Source organism: Eptesicus fuscus, chromosome 21 (assembly GCF_027574615.1).
Source record: "Eptesicus fuscus isolate TK198812 chromosome 21, DD_ASM_mEF_20220401, whole genome shotgun sequence".
In the NCBI taxonomy this organism is placed as follows: Eukaryota; Metazoa; Chordata; class Mammalia; order Chiroptera; family Vespertilionidae; genus Eptesicus; species Eptesicus fuscus.
The window spans coordinates 23,415,299-23,438,953 of NC_072493.1; the positions used below are offsets into that span (position 1 = coordinate 23,415,299).

Genomic DNA, 23,655 nt, shown 5'->3' on the forward strand with positions numbered 1-23,655 from the left:
GTGGCTCAGACCAGGCCTCCCCATTCCAGCCCCCAAGGAGCAGCCGGCTCTGCTGATGGGTCTGAGGGCCTGGCCCAGCCGCCCAGCCACTGGGCCCTGCCAGGCAAGACTGAAGGGCCTTGGCTCCACCTGGCTCTCCTGGCTGGGCCTCAGTTTCCCTATCCGTAAAGGCAGTGTTTTTGAGCATCCCTGACACCAGCCACAGGTGCCCTGGAGACCAGGCAGTCCGTGCCTCTGGGGCTCCGAGGGCCTCCTGGTGACAGGAGGGGGTTGTTCAGAGCCCACCCGCCTGACCCGGTCCCCCTGTGCCTTTCTCCGCAGGCAGCCGCTGGGAGAACCTCTCCCGACTTGTCGGGGTCACGAGGTAAGACCCCCTCTGCCTCCATCGGGGGTTTCCAGGCCCTCCCTGCTGGCACCTGCCCTCCTGGGCTGACCAATGGACTCTCCTGCTCTTCACAGGCTGGACCCGAAGGACATCCCCAATGCCGTGCGGCTGGTGGCCCCCGACTTGGGCATCCTGGTGGTCTCTGCCGTGTGCCTTGGCCTCTGTGGGCGCCTCACACGGGCAGCCCGGCGGAGCCAGCCCTGCCAGGAGCCGGTGAGCTGTGGCGGGCAGAATGCTCTCATGTGGGGGGTAGGGGCATTCTAGAGCTGGGATCCGGACAGTTGAGGGTTACTTATCTTTTTATTTATTTTTTAACAAACGTGGAATTTTCTTTGTAAGAGCCAATATGTGCTCATTATGAAGAGATGGGATACCGGAGGGGAGAGAAGATGCATGTCTCGTGGGAGGGGGCGCTAGCCGTGTGGCATGGTCCTGGCAGGGCCCCTCTTGGAGGCCCCCTGCGGGGCACCCAGACAGTGTCCGTGCCCTCAGAGACCGTCCTGGAGGAGATTGTTTGGGTCCACGGGAGGGAGTCAGCTGTGCTGGAGGAAGGTCTGCGCCAACCATCAGGGAGGCCTAGGGACTGACAGACGGATGGACTGATGGACACAGGGATGGAGGTTTGAGAAGCCACATCCCATAGCAGCATCAGTGGGCTTGTGGGCAAGGTGGGGGCTGCGTAGGCTCAGGCCAGCAAGGCCCTCAACCAGACCCTGTCCTTGGAGGGCTTCGCCCTACGTTAGGGGGTCTTGCCTTGGGCAGGGTATGATGCTGGGGTCCCTGCCTGGGCCCTCCATCCAGCAGGGCCTGGTCTGAGGGCTGGGTGGGATCTGTGACTGTGCAGGGGTCCCGGCATAAGAACCTCCTAGGGGCCACAGGCTTCTCCCACCCCCACCCCCAGCATCCCTCTGTTCAGTAGCTAAGACTCATGGGCATGAGGGCCTCAACCTACAGAAGAGCCCATAGAGGGGAGCCCAGCAGGTCAGGGCGAGTCAGCCTGCAGCTCACCCAGCCTATTGTCCCACCCGCTGCTGCCCCCATCCATGGGCAAGGCCGGCACCAATGTTTTAGAGGGACCTGGAGATTGAGTGGCTTTTCCAGGCCTTTGTGGGGGGTTGAGCCAGGGCTGGGACTTCCCTTCTCCCTGCTCTTGGGGCCCCCTCCCAACTGAGTTGGCCCTCACCTTCCCCACAGGAGCACGTGGGCACCAGTGCGCGCATGGGCCAGGGCTGCCTCTGGTTTCCTCATCAGTGGATCCAGGGCTTCCTGGAACAGCTTTGCCGGGAAGGGGCTGGACTATTCCAGAAATCTGTGGATGGGCAGGAGGGGTCAGCCCCTCGCTCCATGCTGCCCACTGGGGCTGGGCTCTGGTCTGCTGGGCAACCAGGAAATGTCACCTTCATCCAAGTGTCCTCATCGGCATAAGGCTGTGCCATCCTGCCAACCCAGGAGCTACGGGTGTAGGCAGACCAAAGCAAAGCCAGTTTTAAAGCCCAGAGCCAGGGGAAGCCCATGCACGCACACGGAGCACACAGTCGTGTACGTGCACGTATCCTGATTGTCCTACCCATGTGCATGCGTGCTCTGAGGGGGTGAGATGGGCTTTGGTGGGAGGTGAGGAGACGAGTGGATGTTTCTCCCCTGCTCCCCGGGATGGCCTGTGGGAGCTGAGTCGGGGCGGGAGCCAGGCCTGGCCAGGCTGGACACCACACGCAGTCCCCAGGCACCTGTCTTTCTCCCAGCTGCTGCCTCTGTTTTTTCCACTCCCAGATAGGCTCATTTTTCATGGACCTTCTCAGACGCTTTCCCAGGGCCTGGGCCAGGCTGTGGGCGGGTGAGCTCAGGCCTGGCTGCCCCACCTTCTAGCAGCCATCTTTCCCTTCCAGGCTATCTGGGGCCTCCAACTTCTGCATTCTGGGGTCTAGAGGGAACCCCAGTTACAAGTTCCAACTCAGGGCCCTGCTCTGGTACCCAGGGTTCTAGAGAGCCTGGAGCCTATTCTCCTGGCTTGCCCCTCTTCTCCTTTCAGACACAACCCGCACCTCCCTGGGGCCTCCCCACCCCACCCCCCAGGCTCTGTGAAGACAGGACCTGTCTGGTTCATCTCTCCTGTCTGGTCCCCACCCACGTTTGATGGACAGGGAAACACTCGAGTTAGGTGACTTGCCCAAGGCTGCACGTATGAGACCCTGGAGCTGGGATGTGACCAGGTCGCCTGGTGCTAGAGCCTGTGCTCTCAGCCCAGATGCCTAGTGCTGCCTCAGTGGCTGGGAAGGACACAGGCAGGGCGTGCATTTTACAGATGAGGACCTGGGGCAGGGCCTGGGCATCTGATGCAGAGCCCATTCTCTTCCTGCCTCATGCTGGCTCTCCCTGATGTCCAGGAAACAGCTCCGTTCCAGGAAGCCTCGAGCTAGGGCCACGGGAAGCAGGCCCTATTGGATCTCTGTCCCCACCACGGGCAGAGGAGGCCTGAAGGGTCATCCTGTGCCTTCCTGGGCAGTTGGCTTCCAGAAGAGCTGTTGGGGGCACCAGGACACCCTTGCACCTGGCCACACCCCTGGGGTCCATCCTTCGTTCTCTGGAGGCCCCCTGGGCAGTGGAGAGGGAGCGTAGTTTGGGGTCTCCTCTGAGCCTCTGCTTCTCTACCTATAAGGAAAGTGCTGGTTCAGTCTCTGGAACCAAGTGTAGCCGTGGCGGGTTCTCTGTAACTGGACAGCGAAGTGCACATGTGTGCATGCACTGCTTTCCTTTTTCCAAAAACCCTGCTTCCTGCGGCCTAGCTCGAGGCTTCCTGGAACAGCTGTTTCCTGGACATCAGGGAGAGCCAGGACGAGGCAGGAAGAGCATGGGCTCCGTGCAGGCCTCTCAGGAGCCAAACCGAGCAGGGCCAGGGGCTTCGAGGATTCATGCAGAAATCTGTGGCTACTTAGATGAGAGACAAAGAAGAGGCCCTTGAGGGGTTCTAGAATAGTCCACGGTCAGCCCGCACGGTCAGTCATCGTGTGTGCCAGGGCTTGGCAGGAGTGTGTTTCGGGGTTGGGCTGGCTGCCTCCAGGAAGGCCTGCAGGGCTGTGAACTTGGGTGAGGCAGCGGGAAGGCGGGGATTGGGCAAGAAGGGCAGCACAATCCACACCCAGGTTGGCAGCCCCTTGGCGCTGGTGGCTTGAGTGCCATGCCCCTGACCTCCATCCCTCTCTGTGACCTTGGCAGGATGACGACGACAGGGAAGTGGACACCAGCTCCCCGGTGGGGCTGCAGGGAGCCCCTGTGCTGGCCCCCAAGCGGAAGTCGAGGCTGGCTGCCCGGTTCCGGATCACAGCTCACTGGTTGCTAGTGGCTGCTGGGCGGACTCTGGCCATAGTGCTGCTCGCGCTGGCAGGTACCCACGGGGCAGGGAGCGGGGATCCCAGCACCGAACGTCACACCAGGAGGGGTTTTCACACCTGCCGAGCTCCCTGCTGACCAGTGAGTCAGAGGTCACCCAGCCCTGGCCAGGCATGACCCTGCATGCCTCTGTCCGGTTCTGCAGGCATTGCCCACCCCTCAGCCTTCTCCAGCGTCTACTTCCTGTTCTTCTTGGGCATCTGCACCTGGTGGGCCTGCCACTTTCCCATCAGCCCCCTGGGCTTCAGCACACTCTGCGTCATGGTGGGCTGCTTTGGCGCCGGTCACCTCATCTGCCTCTACTGCTACCAGATGCCCTTCGCCCAGGACATGCTCCCACCTGCTGGCATCTGGGCCAGGTGAGGGCTCATCTGAACACGTTCTGCTCTGTCCCCTCATCCCTGCCCCGCCCAGCTGGCCCCTCCTCCCGGCCAGCGGTGAGAGCCGTGCCTTTTCTCGGCAGGGTTTTCGGTCTTAAGGACTTCGTGGCCCACACGAACTGCTCCAGCTCCAACGCACTGGTCCTCAACACCAGCCACGACTGGCCCGTGTACGTGAGCCCCGGGATCCTGCTGCTCCTGTACTACACTGTGATCTCTCTCCTGAAGCTCCGCACACACCACCCCCCCGGCCAGGTGGGTGCCCAGGGCCAGCGCTGTCTGTCTCACCCCTCTGGACACCCATCCCCCCTCAGGCCATGGCTCTCCGGCAGGGTCGGGGGACTGAGCTCTGCTCTGGTCTCTGCAGAAAAAGGTGGCGGCTGGGGGTGTCGAGGAGCGGGAGGTGGAGCTGACAGAGGTGGACCACTGGCCCCAGGGCGAGGCCAGGTCTGCAGCCACCAAGGAGGAGGGTGCTACCCAGGTAAGGAGGCTGAGCTGAGTGATGGGGGTGAGCCCACCTGCCCATGGGCTTGGCTCACTAGGTCTTGGCTTGCCTCTTCAGCACACGATGCCTGACGCTGAGGCTGACAACTGCATCGTGCACGACCTGAGTAGCCACAGCCGGGTCCCGCAGCGCCCCTGTGAGTAGACAGACACACCTTGGCAGCCTAGGATATCGCCTTCTGTGTGCACACTGCTGCCCCCTGGTGGCCACTGGGTTGTCCCGCAAGTTGGCCTCTCCAGCTGTGCTTGTCTGGAGCCATGCTGCTGACCTTGGGGGGCGGGGTGGACACCTACCTCCCAGTTTCTGGAGAACTGGACTGCTCTGCCCTGGACTGGCCCAGAGGCCCAGGGTGGCTGTCTGTCATCTGGGCAGATGGCAGCTGCGTAGGACTGGGCAATTTTCTGGGTGTTCTTTTTGCCCTAAGCCTTGATTTCCATTTTGTGACTTGCCCCTGCACAAAGCAGGAGCTGAATCACTGGCCTCAAAGCTGGTGCCTGAGGACTTGCATACGCACCGAGCTGGAAGGGGTTCTGGGCCATCTTGTCCCTCTTTCTCTCCGGAGAGGGCCAGGACGCCCAGTCACATGACAGTGGGGGCAGTGCCAGACAGGAGCCTGCCTTTCCTGCCCCCGGAGCCTCCTCCCACTGGGCTGCTGCTCCCGCACCCCAGCAAAGTCAAGTGTGGGTGAGGGGTCTGGCCTGTTGGTGTCAGAGCTTCCCAGGTAACCCTTGCCACCACCCTATAGTGTACCCCAGGCTGGCTGAGCCGAGAGAGACATCTCCACTGCATGGCCTGGGCCACCTCATCATGGACCAGAGCTACGTGTGTGCCCTCATCGCCATGATGGTAAGGAGCAGCCAGCCTGGTGGGCCCTTCCCGGGGGTTCCTTCACACGTATGAGAGGTGGGTGGTGGCCCATGTTTCACAGCCTGATGCTTCCTCACCAGAAATGAAGGCAGTTGTGTCCTGCTGGCCAAGAGTCACCCTGGCTAGCCCACAGCTGTGTATGCGAGCATGTGTGTAAGTGTGTGTATGAGCATGTGTTTGTATGAGTGTGAACATGTGTTCGTGTGAGCATGTGTATATGTGTGAGCATGTGTGTGTGAACATACGTGTATATGAAGTGTGAGTGTGAATGTATTTGTGCACATATGTGCATGTGTGATCATGTGTGGTGTGGGGGTGGCGTGTGTCCTGTGCCACTGTGCTCCAGGCCGATGGGCACGTTTGCCTTTCTGTCTGAGCACCTCCCTGGGGCCCTGCCCCTCGGCATGCTGGGGGAGCAGGTCGGGACTGGGCCAGGTGGACTGTGCAGCCATGCCCACCAGCCCCTGCCCCCAGGTGTGGAGCATCACCTACCACAGCTGGTTGACCTTCGTGCTGCTGCTCTGGGCCTGCCTCATCTGGACTGTGCGCAGCCGCCACCAGATGGCCATGCTCTGCTCGCCCTTCATCCTGCTCTACGGGCTGGCGCTGTGCAGCCTGCGCTACGTGTGGGCCATGGACCTGCATTCGGAGCTGCCCACCACCCTGGGTCCTGTCAGCCTGCGCCAGCTGGGGCTGGAGCACACGCGCTACCCCTGCCTGGACCTCGGTGCCATGGTGAGTGCCCCTCACTCCAGGGCACCTGTGAGCATGTGCGTGAGGACCCGTGGTGGTGCCATTCGGTTTATGGGCCAGCTCCTAGTGGAGTGGGAGCTAGGAGGGCAGGCCCTTGCTGAGTGGTCGCCACGGGGTCCCTGTTGGCCAGTCCAGAGTAGTTGCTGGAGTGCATGAGTGATGACCTTGTGTTTTAGGGGGCACTGTCCGGTCTCCCTAGCATAGGTTCTGTTAGTGTCACATGCTGCCCCTGGGCCTCAGTGGGTCGTATCTCACTGTGCGAGATGTTTGAGCCCGTGTGCAAGTATGAGTATGCAGGTGTGCATGCAAACGTGAACTTCTGCATGCATGTGTGTGAACATACGCAGGCGTATGAGCCTAGTGTGCATATGTGTTCACTTGTGCATGAACTTGTGTGCAGGTGTGGATGCAACAGGATGAGCTTGTTCCTACAGGGGGCGGGCGGGCCGCCTCCCTGCTGAGGTCTCCCCTGCCCACATCTCTTTGGGCTGGGCCCTGGCTTTGGGAGGGGTGCCAGGCTGCCCACCCCTCAGTGACACTGCCCCTCCCCATCGCAGTTGCTGTACACCCTGACCTTCTGGCTCCTGCTGCGCCGATTTGTCAAGGAAAAGCTGCTGAGGAGGGAGAAGACACCCTCCGCGCTGATGGAGGTCACTGTGGCGGACACAGGTGAGTGGGCGGGGCAGTTGGGCCAGGCCCTCCTGCCTGATCCTCAAGTCACACCCTGGTCCCCTGGCTTGGCCCCCAGAGCCCACGCGGACGGGGACGCTGCTCCGGAGCCTGGGGGAGCTGGTCACTGGCATCTATGCCAAGTACTGGATCTACGTGTGCGCCGGCATGTTCATCGTGGTCAGCTTCGCAGGCCGTCTCGTCGTCTACAAGATCGTCTACATGTTCCTCTTCCTGCTCTGCCTCACCCTCTTCCAGGTACCTGGGGCGGGCAGGTGGGACCCTCAAGCAGACCGGCCTCCCTGCAGGGCGCCTCACACCCCCCCATCCTGCAGGTCTACTACAGCCTGTGGCGGAAGCTGCTCAAGGTGTTCTGGTGGCTGGTGGTGGCCTACACCATGCTGGTGCTCATCGCTGTCTACACCTTCCAGTTCCAGGACTTCCCCATGTACTGGCGCAACCTGACAGGCTTCACTGACGAGCAGTGAGTCACCAGTGGGTGGGCAGGCGGGCCAGGTCCGGACATGGGCCCCTCATCTCCTCAGGCCCAAGGCTCTCCGTTGACTGCAGGGCCGGGCGGTGCTGACGGAGCTCCCTCCGCAGGCTGGGGGACCTGGGCCTGGAGCAGTTCAGCGTGTCCGAGCTCTTCTCCAGCATCCTCATCCCTGGCTTCTTCCTGCTCGCCTGCATCCTGCAGCTGCACTACTTCCACCAGCCCTTCATGCAGCTCACCGACCTGGAGCACATCCCGCTGCCGGGCGCCTGCCGCCCCCGCTGGGCTCACAGGTGCACCCCCCTCCCCCTGCCTCTGAGGCGTGCGGGCTCTGGTCTTGGCTGGTGGGGGGTGGGCAGTGGGGGGCACAGGGGCTTTTGCAGAGTGTCTCCACCTTGAACCGGCACAGAGAAGGGCCTCGTCTGGGAGGGGCAGGCGGCTGGTGGGATTCGGATGGGGGACCCAGAGCAGTGGGAAGGCCTTGGCCTTGGCCATCGTCTTCAAATGCCGAGGGGCCTCGGGTAGGGATGTTTTCTCTGACCCAGTGGGGTCTCCACGGTGGAAAGTCAGCTGGGCCGCATGCTCTGACCTCACGGTTGCAGCACAAATAACACAGGTCACCCAGCGGAGGCAGGGTGGGGGGTCTTCAGTTAGCCCCAGGAGGGCAGGAGCACTGGGAAGAAGTGACACTCTCGGGGCCTGTCCTAGGCAGGACGCAGCGAGCGGGACCCCATTGTTGCAGCAGGAGGAGGAGGAGGAAGCCTCCAGGGACCAGGGGTTGGGCACTGCTGGCCCCAACCAGGCCACGCAGGTCCCAGAAGGTAAGTCAGAAGGGAGTACAGCCCCTGAGAGGTGAGTGTAGGGTGCCAAGGAGCCGGGTCACCGGGTGGGTCCCCTATGAGCCCCAGGGGAGTCTTTTTTTTTAAAAAAATATATTTTATTGATTTTTTACAGAGAGGAAGGGAGAGGGATAGAGAGCTAGAAACATCGATGAGAGAGAAACATCGACCAGCTGCCTCCTGCACACCCCCTACTGGGGATGTGCCCGCAACCCAGGTACATGCCCTTGACCGGAATCGAACCTGGGACCTTTCAGTCCGCAGGCCGACGCTCTATCCACTGAGCCAAACCGGTTTCGGCGAGCCCCAGGGGAGTCTTATCTACACAGGACAGAACAGCCCCAGGTCCAGAGGGCCTGTTCCCTTCTCACTGCCTGCCCCCCCTCCCCACAGTCGCAGCCAACAAGTGGGGCCTGGTGGCCGAGCGGCTGCTGGACTTGTCCGCCAGCTTCTCCAGCGTCCTCACCCGCGTGCAGGTGTTTGTGCGGCGCCTGCTGGAACTGCACGTCTTTAAGCTGGTGGCCCTGTACACCGTCTGGGTGGCCCTAAAGGAGGTGAGAGGAGGACACGCACCTTCCTTGTCTGCAGCGGGCCACGCAGGGCACCTCGTGGGCCTCCCTGGGTCTCGGGCCCGCAGGAGGGCGTGCCCCGCCTGCCTGGCTCAGCCCCACCGGCCTGGCTGTCTCACAGGTGTCCGTGATGAACCTCCTGCTGGTGGTGCTCTGGGCCTTCGCCCTGCCCTACCCCCGCTTCCGGCCCATGGCCTCCTGTCTGTCCACCGTGTGGACCTGCATCATCATCGTGTGCAAGATGCTCTACCAGCTCAAGGTCGTCAGCCCCCACAAGTACTCCAGCAACTGCACTGAGGTACGGCCGCGGCACCGTGTCCCTGAGCCTAGTGAGCCTCCCGCAGGCGGGGGCTGCAGGGACCGCTTCTTCAGCTCAGGGTGTGAGGGGCAGATGCAGGGGGCCATCCTCGGGGCCAGGGGCTGCCTAGAGGAGGTGTCCTTCCACCCGATCTATGGAGGACCCCGTCCCCATGCCAAGGCGTCTGGGCTAGCGAAGTATCCTCATTCGGCTGACGCCCTGCTGAAATACAGGTCATGGAGCGAGGTGGTGCCGGGGCCAGGTGTCTCCTCAAGCCAGACCGGGGAGGGGGCGGCCACTCAGGGTAGCCCCTGCCCAGAGCTCTCTTTACTTCCCCCGCGACCCGTGCCTGAAGCCTCGCCATCCCTAGTCACCCAGTCCCCTTCTCCATTAAGGTGGCTGACAGCACCCCTGTATCCTGGCCGGGGGCAGCTGTGGTCTGGCCCAGACCTGTTCAGGAGCTGATGTTGGGCCAGGGACTCAGGGCAGGGCCGGGTCAGCGTCCAGTTACCAGCTGGGGGCAGGGGCTGACACTGCCCCTGTCTCCCAGCCCCTCCCCAATAGCACCAACCTGCAGAAGACGGAGATCAACCAGTCCTTGCTGTACCGGGGGCCCGTCGACCCGGCCAACTGGTTCGGGGTGCGGAAGGGCTTCCCAAACCTGGGCTACATCCAGGTGAGAGCAGGGCCAAGGCGGCGGGTGGGGTGGGACTGAGGGGGCTGGGGCATTCGGGGGTTGGAGGCAGGACTAGAGGGGCCTCACTGTCCCCCTCCCCAGAACCACCTGCAGATCCTGCTGCTGCTGGTGTTCGAGGCCATTGTGTACCGGCGCCAGGAGCACCACCGCCGGCAGCACCAGCTGGGCCCGCTGCCCGCCCAGGCCGTCTGCATCGAAGGCACCCGCCAGCAGCTGGACCGGGACCTGCTTAGCTGTGTCAAGTACTTTGTCAACTTCTTCTTCTACAAATTTGGGCTGGAGGTGAGTCTCCCCTCACCTGGTGGGACTCAGACACCAGAGGTCTGTGCTGCCCTCAGGGGAGGGACCTTGGTTGAGCATCTGCCATGTGCAGGCACATGGGGGCCGCCCGGGGGCACAGGAGGTGGACCACCAAGGGTGCTGTGTTCTCCCGGGCAAGGCTGGCCTGTGGGGTGAGGACAGGGGGGCCAGGACTCAGGCTGGAGACTGGGTCAGAGTCTCAACTTCGCCACGGAGCCTCCTAGCCTCAGTCTCCCCGCTGCACGGAGGAGACACGTCCAGCCTCTCCACCCCTCCAGGAGGGTGGCGTGGGCTGCCGTGAGCCTAGGCTACAGGCCCCACCTGCCTCGAGGCAAAGGTGTTCAGCTCCCAGGCTGCCCAGCCGCCCTGTGCCGCCTGTGACCCTCCAAGACAGCCTGCTGGGCCCGACGCTGCCTGGAGGCAGGTCCAACAAGGACCCTCCACCAGTCCCCTCCGTCTCCCATTCTCACCTCCTCTCCCCCTTCTGCCACCCCCAGATCTGCTTCCTGATGGCCGTGAACGTGATTGGGCAGCGCATGAACTTCATGGTCATCCTGCACGGCTGCTGGCTGGTGGCCATCCTCACCCGCCGGCGCCGGAGGGCCATCGCCCGTCTCTGGCCCAACTACTGCCTCTTCCTGACGCTCTTCCTGCTGTACCAGTACCTGCTGTGCCTGGGCATCCCCCCCGCTCTGTGCATTGGTGAGCAGGGCGCAGGCCGTGGGCGGGTGTGGGCAGGAGTCCGGAGGGAGCCAGCGTGCGTGGCCGCGTGGGGTGCCCGGGGTGCTCCCGCCTGCCCTGCGTGGGTGAGTGGGTCGATGCTTCTTTTTCCTTGCCGGGCAGTGTGGTGTTCTGGATGCATCATGGTTGGTTTGACCTTTCACCCCTGGGAGACGTCTGGTTGTTCCCAGGTTGGGGCTGTGAGCGCTGGTGTCTAGGTTTTGCGTGGGCATCGTTTTCATTTCTCTGGCATAAAAGCCCAGAGAGGCTGTCTGATTTACATCTCCACCGGCAACACGTGTGTGATCCAGCTCTTCCACATCCTCGCCAGTATTGGGTGGTGTCACTATTTTTGCATTAGCCATTCTGATAGGTGTGTAATGACGTCTCGTGTGGTCCAGCCAGACCGTGGGCCAGCACTCAGGGAGACCGCCCTGCCCACATGCTGCCCTCTAGCTGTCACGCAGTTGCTCCCATGGGGGCCTGGGGCGCGGTCTATCCCTGGGAAACGTGTAGTTAAGCATGTGCGGGAAGCTCCGGACCTGTATGCTCTCCGGACTCCAAAGGAGAGGGGTTGTGTTTCTGAGGCTGACTGTGTGAATGCGTATGTGGGTGAAGAACCGTGGACACTGGACCCCTAGAGGCTGAGGGCCAGCAAATGGGGAAGGGACAGGCTGCCCGGAGCCTTGACACACTCCCTCTACCCACAGACTACCCCTGGCGCTGGAGCCAGGCCATCCCCATGAATTCGGTGCTCATCAAGTGGCTGTACCTGCCTGACTTCTTCAGGGCCCCCAACTCCACCAACCTCATCAGTGAGTGCCCACCGGCTGGGCCCTTGGTCCACACGCGCCACCTGCCGGCCTCACTGAAGGCCAAGGAGGTTCTGCACGGGCAGCGGGCAAGCGCAGACGCTCCACTCAGCTATCGAGGGGCGTGTTGTCCAGGCCTTGCCAGCTGGCCCAGTCCTGTGGTTCCCCGGCAGGACGGGGTCGGGGGTTCTTTCATGGGTGCGTCTAGTCCTGCAGGATAGGCCCAGGGCACTGAGGCCCTCCTCACGTGTGCACACCCTGCCATCAGGTGTGTATGCAGGTGTGCACACAGGTGTGGACGCAGAGTTGGTTGTAGGTACGGCTGTGGGGGTGGATGCTGGTGTGCACAGGTGGGCAGAGAGACAGATGCAGGTGTGCACAGACTGGTGCACAGTCAGGCATGTTAACTCATTTCCTAATGTGCGTGTGGTACACAGAACGTGTACACAGGCGTGATCCCCAACATCCATATCCATGTATGGACACCACCCACCAGTGCTCGCCCTCGTAGACATGTGCCTGCCCAGCCCCCTCATGCACACACCATGCCTCTCTCTGGTCTGGGTACGAGGTCAGTGCCCTGTGCCCGTCCGTCGTGCGCCGGGCCTCCGCAAGGCCAGCGGTTCCCGGATCGTGCGGCAGCGGCCTCCCATGTGTCCGCAGGTGACTTCCTCCTGCTGCTCTGCGCCTCCCAGCAGTGGCAGGTGTTCTTGGCTGAGCGCACCGAGGAGTGGCAGCACGTGGCCGGCCTCAACACCGACCACCTGGAGCCTCTGCGGGGGGAGCCCAACCCCGTGCCCAACTTCATTCACTGTAGGTGGGTCCCGGGGTGTCGCCAGCCCGCAGAGCCCAGTCTGGGGCTGCAGGGCGGACGGGCCCACCTGGCTCCGGCTAGGACGGAGCCCGGGGCAAGTGCTGCGGGTGGTGTCCGGGGCGAGACGAGGGGCGGACGTTGACCTTGCAGCCGAGGGGCCTCCCGGAGTTCCTCGGGCCCGAGGCTGCGCGGGGGAGGTGGGTGACCGGCCCACAGCGACACCCCGCCCGCAGGTCCTACCTCGACATGCTGAAAGTCGCTGTCTTCCGCTACCTCTTCTGGCTGGTGCTGGTGGTGGTCTTCATCACAGGGGCCACGCGCATCAGTGTCTTCGGGCTGGGCTACCTGCTGGCCTGCTTCTACCTGCTGCTCTTCGGCACCTCCCTGCTGCAGAAGGAGACGCGCACCCGCCTCGTGCTGTGGGACTGCCTCATCCTCTACAACGTCACTGTCATCGTCTCCAAGAACATGCTCTCGGTGAGCCGGCCAGCCGGCCTGCCCAGCCCCAGCCCCAGCCCCAGCCCCAAACCCAATCCGGAGGCTGGCTGACCCTCCTCCCGCCCCCAGCTCCTGTCCTGTGTCTTCGTGGAGCAAATGCAGAGCAGCTTCTGCTGGGTCATCCAGCTGTTCAGCCTCGTGTGCACGGTCAAAGGCTACTATGACCGTGAGTGGGAGAGGGCAGGTGGCTGGGGGTGTCAGGGACACGCACTGCTTCAGGGGCCCAGACCCCTGTCCGTTTCCCACACCCCTGCCCCATGGTCTTGATCTGCATCCTGATCCTCAACAAATGTGCTTGACCCCCTGCCTCTGACTCAGGTCCCCAGCCTCTGCCCCACACCCCTGATCCCACCCGTGTTCCCGACCCCGATCATACCCCTGACCCATGCTGGCACCTGTCTCACAGCCAAGGAGATGCTGGGCAGGGACCAGGACTGCCTGCTGCCCGTGGAAGAGGCTGGCATCCTCTGGGACAGTGTCTGTTTCCTGTTCCTGCTGCTGCAGCGCCGTGTCTTCCTCAGCTACTACTTCCTGCACGTCAGGGCCGAGCTCCAGGCCACTGCTCTGCAGGCCTCCAGGTGGGCCCCACCCTGGATCCCCTGGGCCCATCTAGGACGGGGCACTGTGCCCTGATGTGACACGTCTCCTAGAGCGAACCGAGGACCACGGGTCATTAGCACCTCCTCAGGGGCCTGACTGCACAATGTCCACGTCATGTGGTCTCAGCCCTAGCTTTTTGTGGGCTGGCGTTTCAGTCCTAATATTGCCCCGGCGCTGGCCTGAGGTGCACCCCACCAGAGAGCCTGCCCCTCCCCCGCCCTGTGCCTGGCCAGTGTGCCAGCAAGTCTCCCCATCCCTGGCCTCTGTAGGTCCCATGGCCACCTCTTCATTTGCACATTTTCTACCCCATGAGACTGGAGGTGGCAGGGGGTCCCCTCCCTCTCACTGCAGCACAGATGGGGTGTCATGTTGGAGAGCTAGCCTGTGAGCAGGGAGGACCTGGGCGGCTGGGCGGGTGGGCTAAGCCCAGAGGAGGGAGCTCGTAAGGCTGGCGCTCACCCCCAGCTTCACTGACTCCCCACAGGGGCTTCGCCCTGTACAACGCTGCCAACCTCAAAAGCATCGACTACCACCGCAAGGCCGAGGAGAGGTCCCTGGCCCAGCTGAAAAGACAGTAGGTGCCGTCTGGGGGACCAGGATGGGGTGGGGTGTTTTCCTGTCTGGCCCGATGCTCAGAGTCGTCTCCCATCCACAGGATGGAACGTATCCGCGCCAAGCAGGAAAAGCACAGGCAGGGCCTGGTGAGCCTCGGCCACCCCCAGGACGCCCTGGAGCCCGGCCAGGAGCCAGGTGAGTGGGTAGAGCCCCCAGGGCCCCCAGCACTGGTGCATCGTGCCGCTGGAGCCTGTCCGCGTCTGTGCCACGTGACGTCACACGGGGCTTCCAGCCCATCTGTCCTGTGCCATGTGGTCACTCTCTGTCCCTGCAGGCCACTCAGCCTGCCAGCGACTGTCCGTCTGCACTGTGGGCTGTCCTCCACCGCCATAGCCCCATGAGCGGGTGCTGGTCCCTGAAGGGGCTCTGTGTGTCTCTGCTGAGGGGACACCCTCATTCTCCGTGACTCTCCCTGCTGGCTCATGTTCGCCACCCCCTCCCCTTCACAGGTCCCGGCAGGCCAGGGGGCTCCTCCCCGCCACGGACACAGTGGTGGCGGCCCTGGCTGGACCACGCCGCAGGTACCGCCCCAACCTGGCTGCCATGACCACTCTCTCAAGCTGCTGTGTGTTGGGTACCCCCCCCCCCACCTCTCAGTTGCTACCGCCTTTGGGGCATACAGCTTGCCGGTACTGACCTGCAGCCTGGGTGCAGGCCATGCAGTAACAAAGGGCTGGGCCTCGATTTAGCTGCCCGCCCCCCCCCCCCGCCCCGCCCCACCGGCTCTGCATTTTATAACTCGGGGATTCCGAAGTCTGAATTATCCCTGCCCACCCCCAGCCTCTCCTTTCCTGGCCCTGCTCCCCGTGTTCCTCTCGTCCAGTCTGGTCTCGTCCCGCCACTCCGGCCTGTGTCCTGTGCATGCGCCTCCGTCCTCCAGCCTGCTGCTCCCTGCCTCCAGCCACTGAGGCTGTCCCTGGGGGGGGCGGGGGGCATGCGGGCCTTGGCCCCTGGGGTCACAGGATGCTGAGGGAACCCAAGCTGGGCAGCACAGCCAGGCCTATTACTGCCCACCCCCAAGCCCATGAACTTGAGAGTCTTGCAGAGCCCAACCCCACGTGGGGGAGGCCAGCTCAACCCCACCCTGCCCACAGTCATCCACTCTGGGGACTACTTCCTGTTCGAGTCCGACAGTGAGGAGGAGGAGGAGGCCCAGCCCGAGGACCCCAGGCCATCGGCACAGAGTGCCTTCCAGGTGAGGTGGAAGGGTCCCCTGGCTGCCTTCCCCTGTCCGTGGAGCACCTGGGCCAGGCCAGCACAGGAAGGACAGATGCCCCCAGGGCCTGGGGACCTGCCCAGCCCCATTCAGACCTCCTGAGTCTACCAGTCAGACGGCACAGCAGTCGGTGGGGCCCATAGGTCATGGCAGCTGTGTGCCTCTGCCCACCTCCTCCTGCAGTCCCAACTCTGACCCCCAGGCCTGTGGTGGCCACCGGTGGCCTGGCCTTCAAGAGGGCTCCTTATGTTTGCTGATCGCACATCGGTCTTCTGAGCCAGGAGCCTCCTGTCCACCTTTGGGTCCCTGGTTCTGGCCTGAGGCCTGGGTGCTAAGTGAGAACCGTGATGTGCCCGGTGGGCTGTGCGAACTGCCCTTTCCGCCCACAACACCCCATGGTGCCCACGTCTTCCCCGGCTCAGGCTGAAGGTCCCCAGCGGCGCTGACCCTGGCTCCTTCTCTTCCTCGGGAGCTCAGAGGTGAGCCCAGTGCGACTGGGCCTGGGAAGCAGGTGCTAACCCGGGGCCCCGTCCTGCAGATGGCGTACCAGGCGTGGGTGACCAACGCCCAGACGGTGCTGAGGCGGCGGCGGCAGGAGCAGGCACAGCGGCCTGTGGGTGAGTCAGGCTGAGTGCGGGTAGGGGGTGGGAACGTAGGGCTACAAGGCGCTGACCGGCTCCCTTATGCCCAGGAGGCGGCCCGGGTCCAGAGGTGGAGTTGGCAGGGGGCGCAGAGGACGAGGTGGCAGGTACGCGGGCCCTGGGGGTTTGGGGTTGGGGTTCTCGCGCTGGCTGCCCCTCCAGGACCCTCCCGCCAACCCCCTCCCTGCAGGCCGGAGCCATGTGATGCAGCGGGTGCTGAGCACCATGCAGTTCCTGTGGGTGCTGGGCCAGGCGCTGGTGGACGGGCTGACGCGCTGGCTGCACACCTTCACACGGCACCACCGCGCCATGAGTAACGTGCTGCGTGCTGAGCGCTACCTGCTCACACAGGAGCTGCTCAGGGTGGGTGCCACCATACCCCGACCCCATCACACCCCCACCCCTGCCACCATGCCCTACCACACCACCCTACCCCTGTGCCTGCCCCACCCTCACCTCCCCCACACCGGGGGCGGGGGGGGGGGGCACCTCCACTGCCCTAGCCCCCTCGTGTGCCCTGCAGGGTAGAGAGGTGCACCGGGGCGTGCTGGACCAGCTGTACTCGAGCGAAGCCGAGGCCACGCCATCAGGCCCCCCGGAGGCACGTGATGTGCCTAGCACAGCTTCGAGGTAGGTATGGGCCGCAGGGGCTCAAGTGGCAGCCAGTACCCACTGCATCTGGCCTGCTCTCAGGCCCAGGGCCAGGGACACCCCAGCGGCTACACTCGGGCCCATAGCCTCCCAGCCCCTGTCCACCAGGGACCTTGAGGCCGTCCTGCCGTCTGTGACCAGCCTCCCCTCCCACAGCGGGCTGGGGGCAGAAGAACCAATAAGCAGCACGCCCGAGGACCCCGGCAGCCCCCTGAGCACGGGCTACAACACCCGCAGTGGCAGCGAGGAGATGGTCACGGAGCCCAGGGCTTCTCTACGCGGCTCCCGAGAGCTTCCCGCTAGCACTCGGACCCGGATGCGCACGGCCAGCGAGCTGCTCCTTGACAGGTGTGTGCGAGGGGCGGCTGGTGGGGCCGGGGGGGGCCCAGGCCTGGGGCCAGAACCTGCCTGAACGTGGACCCCGCAGGTGCCTGCGCATCCCAGAGCTGGAGGCGGCTGAGCAGTTCGAGGCCGGGCAGGGCCGGGCGCTGCGGCTGCTGCAGGCCGTGTACCAGTGCGTGGCTGCCCACTCCGAGCTGCTCTGCTATTTCATCATTGTTCTCAACCATATGGTCACCGCCTCGGCCACCTCCCTTGTGCTGCCCGTGCTGGTTTTCTTGTGGGCCATGCTGTCCATCCCGCGGCCCAGCAAGCGCTTCTGGATGACGGCCATCGTCTTCACCGAGGTGGGCAGCGGCCTGGGGGGTGGGAGGGGTGGGCCCGGCCCCGCCCGCCATGCTGAGCCCCGCTGCCCCGCAGGTCATGGTGGTCACCAAGTACCTGTTCCAGTTTGGCTTCTTCCCCTGGAACAGCCACACGGTGCTGCGGCGCTATGAGAACAAGCCCTACTTCCCGCCTCGCATCCTGGGCCTGGAGAAGACCGACAGCTACATCAAGTACGACCTGGTGCAGCTCCTGGCCCTCTTCTTCCATCGTTCCCAGCTGCTGGTGAGTGCCAGGTGCCAGGGCCGGTGGGCAGCAGGCGGGCACCTCTCAGCCATCTTGTTCCAGGAGGCGAAGCTGGACACTGTGGGCCCCAGGGTGGGCCTGGCCATCTTGCCTGGTCCAAGGGCTGCCCGTGCAGCCATGCCTGCCTCCCCAAGGCCCTCCTCCCTTCCTTCCACAGTGCTATGGCCTCTGGGACCACGAGGAGGACCCGCTCTCCAAGGAGCCTGATGGGGGCCATGGGAAGGAGGAGCCTGAGGAGGAGCCAGCCCTGCTGGGACTCCAGACTGAGGAGGGCACAGGGCCCCGGGAGGAGCTGGGGGTGGCTGGGGCCACCACCGAGGATGACATCCAAGTAGAAGCGAGAGATGGGCCCTCAGAGCCACACGTGGAGCTCAGGCCCCACGACACGAAGCGCATTGGTCTGCGTTTCAGGAGGAGGAGGAAGGAGAGTGCAGAACCCAGAGGACCGGCAGCCATTGGTACATGTCCCTGTCAACTCGCAACCACCCCAGCCCACCCAGCTCTCACATTGCAATCACCACCCCGGCCAGGTTCCAACCACACCCTCTGTGTCCAGAGGATGCAGCCCCAGGGGCCCACTGCTGGTGATGCTGGGAGGGCCCTGTGCTTAGTCTGCTGGTCTGCGAAATGGGGTGATGGCAGCCCCTTGGGGGGGCTCTCGGGATGATCAGGAGCTGAACTAGGCCTCAGTTCATCAGTGGTGACTACTCCCCCACAGAAGCCAAGACTGAGGAGGAGGAGGAGGCGGAGGAGGAGGAGGAGGAGGAGAAGGAGGAGGAGGCGGAGGCAGCAGCCACCTCTGGGGGACAGAGGAGGCGGAGTCGTCCCCGGGAAAGAGTGAGGGCGGTGGGCATCCGGCTGCAGACCTTCTGCCTGTCCCTGTGAGTGACCAACCTGGGAGTGGCCTAGGGGAGGGGTGGGTGAGAGCAACCAAGGTGGTCCTGGGCTGAGCTCCCTTCCGCCCGTCCGCAGGGCCCAGAGTGTGTACCGGCCCCTGCGGTGTTTCTTCCACGACATCCTGCACACCAAGTACCGTGCAGCCACTGACGTCTATGCCCTCATGTTCCTGGCGGATGTGGTCGACTTCATCATCATCATCTTCGGCTTTTGGGCCTTTGGGGTGAGCTGGGCTCAGGGGCCCCTGTGAGCGCAGAGCCCAGCAGCCACCCCAGCTCTCCCTGACCCTTCCTTTCCTGGCCACAGAAGCACTCAGCGGCTACGGACATCACGTCGTCCCTGTCGGATGACCAGGTTCCTGAGGCCTTCCTGGTCATGCTGCTGATCCAGTTCAGCACTATGGTCATCGACCGTGCCCTCTACCTGCGCAAGACCGTGCTGGGCAAGCTGGCCTTCCAGGTCGTCCTGGTGCTGGCCATCCATGTCTGGATGTTCTTCATCCTGCCCGCTGTCACTGAGAGGTGGGTGCTGGCGGGTCAGGCCCAGCCTGCAGAGGCATGCTTTGTGGTGCCTGGCAGAGCTGCATTTGGGTCCAGGGGCCTTGGGGGCTCCAGCTACTGGACTCGGGCAGGGCGCCCTGATCTGAGCTTCCTGTCCCACCTAGGATGTTCAGCCAGAACTCAGTAGCCCAGCTGTGGTACTTTGTGAAGTGCATCTACTTTGCCCTGTCTGCCTACCAGATCCGCTGTGGCTACCCCACCCGCATTCTTGGCAACTTCCTCACCAAGAAGTACAACCACCTCAACCTCTTCCTCTTCCAGGGGTGAGTGTGGGCCGGCCCAAGGGGGGGGTCAAGGCTCCTCCTTCAGCCCCTCCTGATGGGTACCCCGTCTCCGGTAGGTTCCGGCTGGTGCCGTTCCTGGTGGAGCTGCGGGCCGTGATGGACTGGGTTTGGACAGACACCACGCTGTCCCTGTCCAACTGGATGTGCGTGGAGGACATCTATGCCAACATCTTCATCATCAAGTGCAGCCGAGAGACAGAAAAGGTGCCTGGGCCCAGGGCGAGGGTAGAGAGGGGACACTGGTCATTCCCCATTGGGGCCGGTGGGAACTGCGAGAACCAAACGCTGGCGGCCCCTCCTTGGGCTCAGAAACCATGGCAACATGAGGTCAGAGAGCCACTGTGGGCCAGAGAGCATTTCTAGAACTCCCCCTGGCAGCCAGAGGGGCTTCTTAGAGAGGGGATAGTGAACTCTGCCCTGTTAGGGGCAGGCGGTTGGCAGTGGCCTGAGCAAATTGCACAGTGGAATATGCCTGCCATAATGTTAGCTGAATTTTTGTTCTTTTTTAGCAGCTTTACAGAGAGAATTCATACAACAAGATTTGCCCATTTAAAGTGTACGACTTGGTGGTTCAGTATGTTTGGAGTCGTGCATCCATCACCACATGTCAGAACATGCTCATCATACCCATTAGCAGTCACTGTCCATCCCCTCATTGCTCAGCTCCTGGCAGCCACCACCTACTTTATAGATTTGCCTGTTCTGGACATCTATCTAATAATAGGATAATATGCAAATTGGCCGGGATGCTGTCATGTAACGACTGAACAGCAGTGACCTGAGGCTGCATGGTGCCGGGGCAGGGGACCTCAGGCCGCGCCCCCCCACCCCCGCCCTGCAGGGCTTAACGGGAGACCTTAGGCTGCGCCCCCCCCACCCACCCAGTGCCAGCCGGGGGGACCTGAGGCTGCATTCCCCACCCAGAGGGGCTTGACGGTGGTGGGGGCGGCTGGGTCTGGGTCTCCTGCAATTTCAAAGCACGTGCAGGTGGGTGGGGACTTGACTCTGGGTCCCGCGGCACGCCCCAGACTCTGACAGGAGTGAGATTTTCATATATATTTTACTAATTTTCTTTCATCTCTGACACTTCTATTATAAAGAAAGGGCAAATAGCAATATTAAAACATTTCCTCTAATTAATTCCCTTTTAATGTGTACGAATTTTTTGCACCAGGCCACTAATTTCATATAAATGAAATCAGTGTGGCCTTTTGTGACTGGCTTCTTTCACTCAGCATATTACCACAGTTCATCCATGTTGTAGCATGTGTCACAATTTCTTTTTATGGCTGAATAGTTTAACTTTTTGTTTGTTAGGAGTTATGGGTAGGGCTAGGGTTAGGTTTAGAGGTAGGGATAGAGTTAGGACTAGGTACAAGTGTTAGGGGTAGGGTTAATGTTACTGGTAATGTTGGGTTAAGGTTAAGTCTAGTGTTAGGTCTATGTGGTTATGGTTCATGCCATCTTTTATTTATCCAACAGTTCCAAATGGTGATAGACATTTGGGTTTGTTTTTATGATAAAAAATGCTATGGATATTCACATGTAAGACTCTGAACACACAAGTTTCCACTTCTTCTGGAGAGACACATAGGAGTGGGCACTGCTGGGCCGTGAGGTAACTAGGTTTCACTCTCGAGTTGTTTTCCATGGTGACGGCTCCATTGCAGTCCCACTGCTCTTCCACTTCCTTGCTAACCCTCCTTGTCTGACATTTTTTACCCATCCCCGTGGTTTTGATTTTGCATTTCCCTATTGGCTAATGATAAGCATCTTTTCCTGTGCTTATTTGCCATGTCTATCTTCTTTGGAGAGTGTTTTTTTCAGAACCTTTGCCCATTTTTCCCTTGGGTTAAGCAACTGCTGGATAAACAAAAGGTGGCACATTTACACCTTTTACTGAGCTGAGAGTTCCATAGATATTCCGGATACTAGACTCTATCCGATAGGCGATTTGCAAGTATTTCCCTCATTCTGTGGTTCTTTCTCCTTTGTGATGGTGTCCTTGGGAGCACACAGTCTATTTTCATAATGTCTAGTCTAAATTTTTTCTGCGGAAACCGGTTTGGCTCAGTGGATAGAGCGTCGGCCTGCGGACTGAAAGGTCCCAGGTTCGATTCCGGTCAAGGGCATGTACCTTGGTTGCGGGCACATCACCAGTGGGGGGTGTGCAAGAGGCAGCTGATCGATGTTTCTCTCTCATCGATGTTTCTAACTCTCTATCCCTCTCTCTTCCTCTCTGTGAAAAATCAATAAAAATATATTTAAAATAAATAAATAAATAAATAAATAAATTTTTTCTTTTGTTGCTTGTGCTTTTGGTATGAGATCTGAGGATATTTTGCCAAATTTAAGGTACAAAGATTTGCCCTGAAGAGTTTCAGTGATTTAGGTCTTAATTTTTGCATATGGTGTTAGTTAAGGGTCCACCTTTATTCTTTTGCATGTGGACATCCATTTGTTGAAAAGGCTGTCCTTTCCCTACTGAGGGGTTGGCACCTGTCTCCATGTGTGCGTTTGTTTTGGGGCTCATCCTCTCTCCACTGATCTCTGTCCTGTCCAGCACCACAGACTTAGCTGCTGTAGCTCTGCAGTCAGTTTGGATGTTCAATTAAGGCTTGACTTTATGGGTCCACGGGGTGAGCTCAGGACCATGGCCTTGAGGATGGAATGGTGGGGTGTGGAGGGCAGCTCTGTCTGAGACAGCACTTGTGGCTAGGGAGCAGGGATGGAGGCCTGCACAAGGCAGGGCACTGGGAAGGTGGAGCTGAGCAGTTGACCCGTACCCTGTCCCCCCACCAGAAATACCCACAGCCCAAGGGGCAGAAGAAGAAGAAGATTGTGAAATATGGCATGGGCGGCCTTATAATCCTGTTCCTTGTGGCCATCATCTGGTTCCCGCTGCTCTTCATGTCTCTGGTGCGCTCCGTTGTCGGCGTAGTCAACCAGCCCATTGACGTCACCGTCACCCTCAAGCTGGGGGGCTACGAGGTGAGCAGCCACCTTCTCCAGCCACGGGAAGCAGTGCAGGTGCAAGCTCTGCCGCACACTGAGGGCTCTGGCCAGGCAGCCCCAACTCCCGCTCCTCCCCTTTATTGTCCTCATGGACTGTGCAGAGCTCGGCCTGCGTGCTGGCAACCTGGGGAGTCAGGGAGGCTCCCCCGGCACCATGTCACCCTGTTTCCACCCTCAGCCCCTGTTCACCATGAGTGCCCAGCAGCCGTCCATCGTGCCCTTCACACCACAGGCCTATGAGGAGCTGTCCAGGCAGTTTGACCCCCACCCGGTAAGCAGCCCCCACATTGCATCTGCCTGGCAGGGGAAGGGACGGCTTTGGGGGGCGGGGGGTGGTTTGGCCTCACCCCACTGAGGTGCTGTCTTGTGCTCAGCTGGCCATGCAGTTCATCAGCCAGTACAGCCCTGAGGACATCGTCACGGCGCAGATCGAGGGCAGCTCCGGGGCTCTGTGGCGCATCAGCCCGCCAAGCAGGGCCCAGATGAAGCGGGAGCTGTACAATGGCACTGCCGACATCACCCTGCGCTTTACCTGGAACTTCCAGAGGTATGTCCTGGGCTCGGATGGGGCCTGGATGGGGTACACGCCTCGGTGGGTCACACTGCACCCCTGCTTGCAGGGACCTGGCCAAGGGAGGCACTGTCGAGTACACCAACGAGAAGCACACCCTGGACCTGGCCCCCAACAGCACTGAGCGGCGGCAGCTGGCCAGCCTGCTGGAGGGCACCTCGGACCAGTCAGTGTGAGTGGGGACCAAGGGGCCGGGGGCACCAGGAAGGCTGGGCCAGACCTTACACACTGGATTCCTCCCCACAGGGTCATCCCTAACCTCTTCCCCAAGTACATCCGTGCCCCCAACGGGCCTGAGGCCAACCCCGTGAAGCAGCTGCAGCCCAGTGAGTGTGTCTGGGGGAGGGTGGTGCTGGGCCATGGCCTCTGCCCTGGGAGAGGGTGATGGCTGACTGTCTCACCGCTCTGACCCAGACGAGGAGGCAGACTACCTCGGCGTGCGCATCCAGCTGCGGAGGGAGCGTGTGGGCTCGGGGGCTGCTGGCTTCCTTGAGTGGTGGGTCATCGAGCTACAGGACTGCCAGGCTGACTGCAACCTGCTGCCCATGGTTATCTTCAACGACAAGGTCAGCCCACCCAGCCTGGGCTTCCTGGCTGGCTACGGGTGAGTGTGCAGTGACGTGGGCCTGGGGGCTGGGGTGCGGCTGTGG

The 23,655-nt window shown here is 61.8% G+C and overlaps 1 protein-coding gene across 1 annotated transcript in view; it reads left to right on the top strand.

Moving 5' to 3' along the window:
* Positions 1-23,655, top strand: part of PIEZO1 (piezo type mechanosensitive ion channel component 1) — a 62,900-nt gene that overhangs the window by 38,644 nt on the left and 601 nt on the right. Inside the window, exons 4-50 of the mRNA XM_054711093.1 lie at positions 322-364; positions 460-598; positions 3,599-3,767; positions 3,918-4,131; positions 4,236-4,407; positions 4,520-4,633; positions 4,715-4,793; positions 5,403-5,503; positions 5,999-6,259; positions 6,835-6,946; positions 7,026-7,204; positions 7,282-7,430; positions 7,550-7,732; positions 8,148-8,260; positions 8,672-8,832; positions 8,969-9,145; positions 9,696-9,821; positions 9,924-10,124; positions 10,640-10,844; positions 11,573-11,677; positions 12,338-12,491; positions 12,722-12,965; positions 13,056-13,152; positions 13,393-13,564; positions 14,071-14,160; positions 14,242-14,336; positions 14,651-14,722; positions 15,296-15,396; positions 15,956-16,034; positions 16,109-16,165; positions 16,249-16,421; positions 16,582-16,688; positions 16,866-17,057; positions 17,137-17,395; positions 17,469-17,657; positions 17,836-18,136; positions 18,397-18,559; positions 18,651-18,798; positions 18,882-19,096; positions 19,240-19,398; positions 19,476-19,623; positions 22,222-22,410; positions 22,613-22,705; positions 22,809-22,981; positions 23,055-23,177; positions 23,252-23,331; positions 23,420-23,609. Coding sequence (XP_054567068.1) covers positions 322-364; positions 460-598; positions 3,599-3,767; positions 3,918-4,131; positions 4,236-4,407; positions 4,520-4,633; positions 4,715-4,793; positions 5,403-5,503; positions 5,999-6,259; positions 6,835-6,946; positions 7,026-7,204; positions 7,282-7,430; positions 7,550-7,732; positions 8,148-8,260; positions 8,672-8,832; positions 8,969-9,145; positions 9,696-9,821; positions 9,924-10,124; positions 10,640-10,844; positions 11,573-11,677; positions 12,338-12,491; positions 12,722-12,965; positions 13,056-13,152; positions 13,393-13,564; positions 14,071-14,160; positions 14,242-14,336; positions 14,651-14,722; positions 15,296-15,396; positions 15,956-16,034; positions 16,109-16,165; positions 16,249-16,421; positions 16,582-16,688; positions 16,866-17,057; positions 17,137-17,395; positions 17,469-17,657; positions 17,836-18,136; positions 18,397-18,559; positions 18,651-18,798; positions 18,882-19,096; positions 19,240-19,398; positions 19,476-19,623; positions 22,222-22,410; positions 22,613-22,705; positions 22,809-22,981; positions 23,055-23,177; positions 23,252-23,331; positions 23,420-23,609 — 7,066 coding nt within the window. The remainder of the gene's footprint in view (positions 1-321; positions 365-459; positions 599-3,598; positions 3,768-3,917; positions 4,132-4,235; positions 4,408-4,519; positions 4,634-4,714; positions 4,794-5,402; positions 5,504-5,998; positions 6,260-6,834; positions 6,947-7,025; positions 7,205-7,281; positions 7,431-7,549; positions 7,733-8,147; positions 8,261-8,671; positions 8,833-8,968; positions 9,146-9,695; positions 9,822-9,923; positions 10,125-10,639; positions 10,845-11,572; positions 11,678-12,337; positions 12,492-12,721; positions 12,966-13,055; positions 13,153-13,392; positions 13,565-14,070; positions 14,161-14,241; positions 14,337-14,650; positions 14,723-15,295; positions 15,397-15,955; positions 16,035-16,108; positions 16,166-16,248; positions 16,422-16,581; positions 16,689-16,865; positions 17,058-17,136; positions 17,396-17,468; positions 17,658-17,835; positions 18,137-18,396; positions 18,560-18,650; positions 18,799-18,881; positions 19,097-19,239; positions 19,399-19,475; positions 19,624-22,221; positions 22,411-22,612; positions 22,706-22,808; positions 22,982-23,054; positions 23,178-23,251; positions 23,332-23,419; positions 23,610-23,655) is intronic.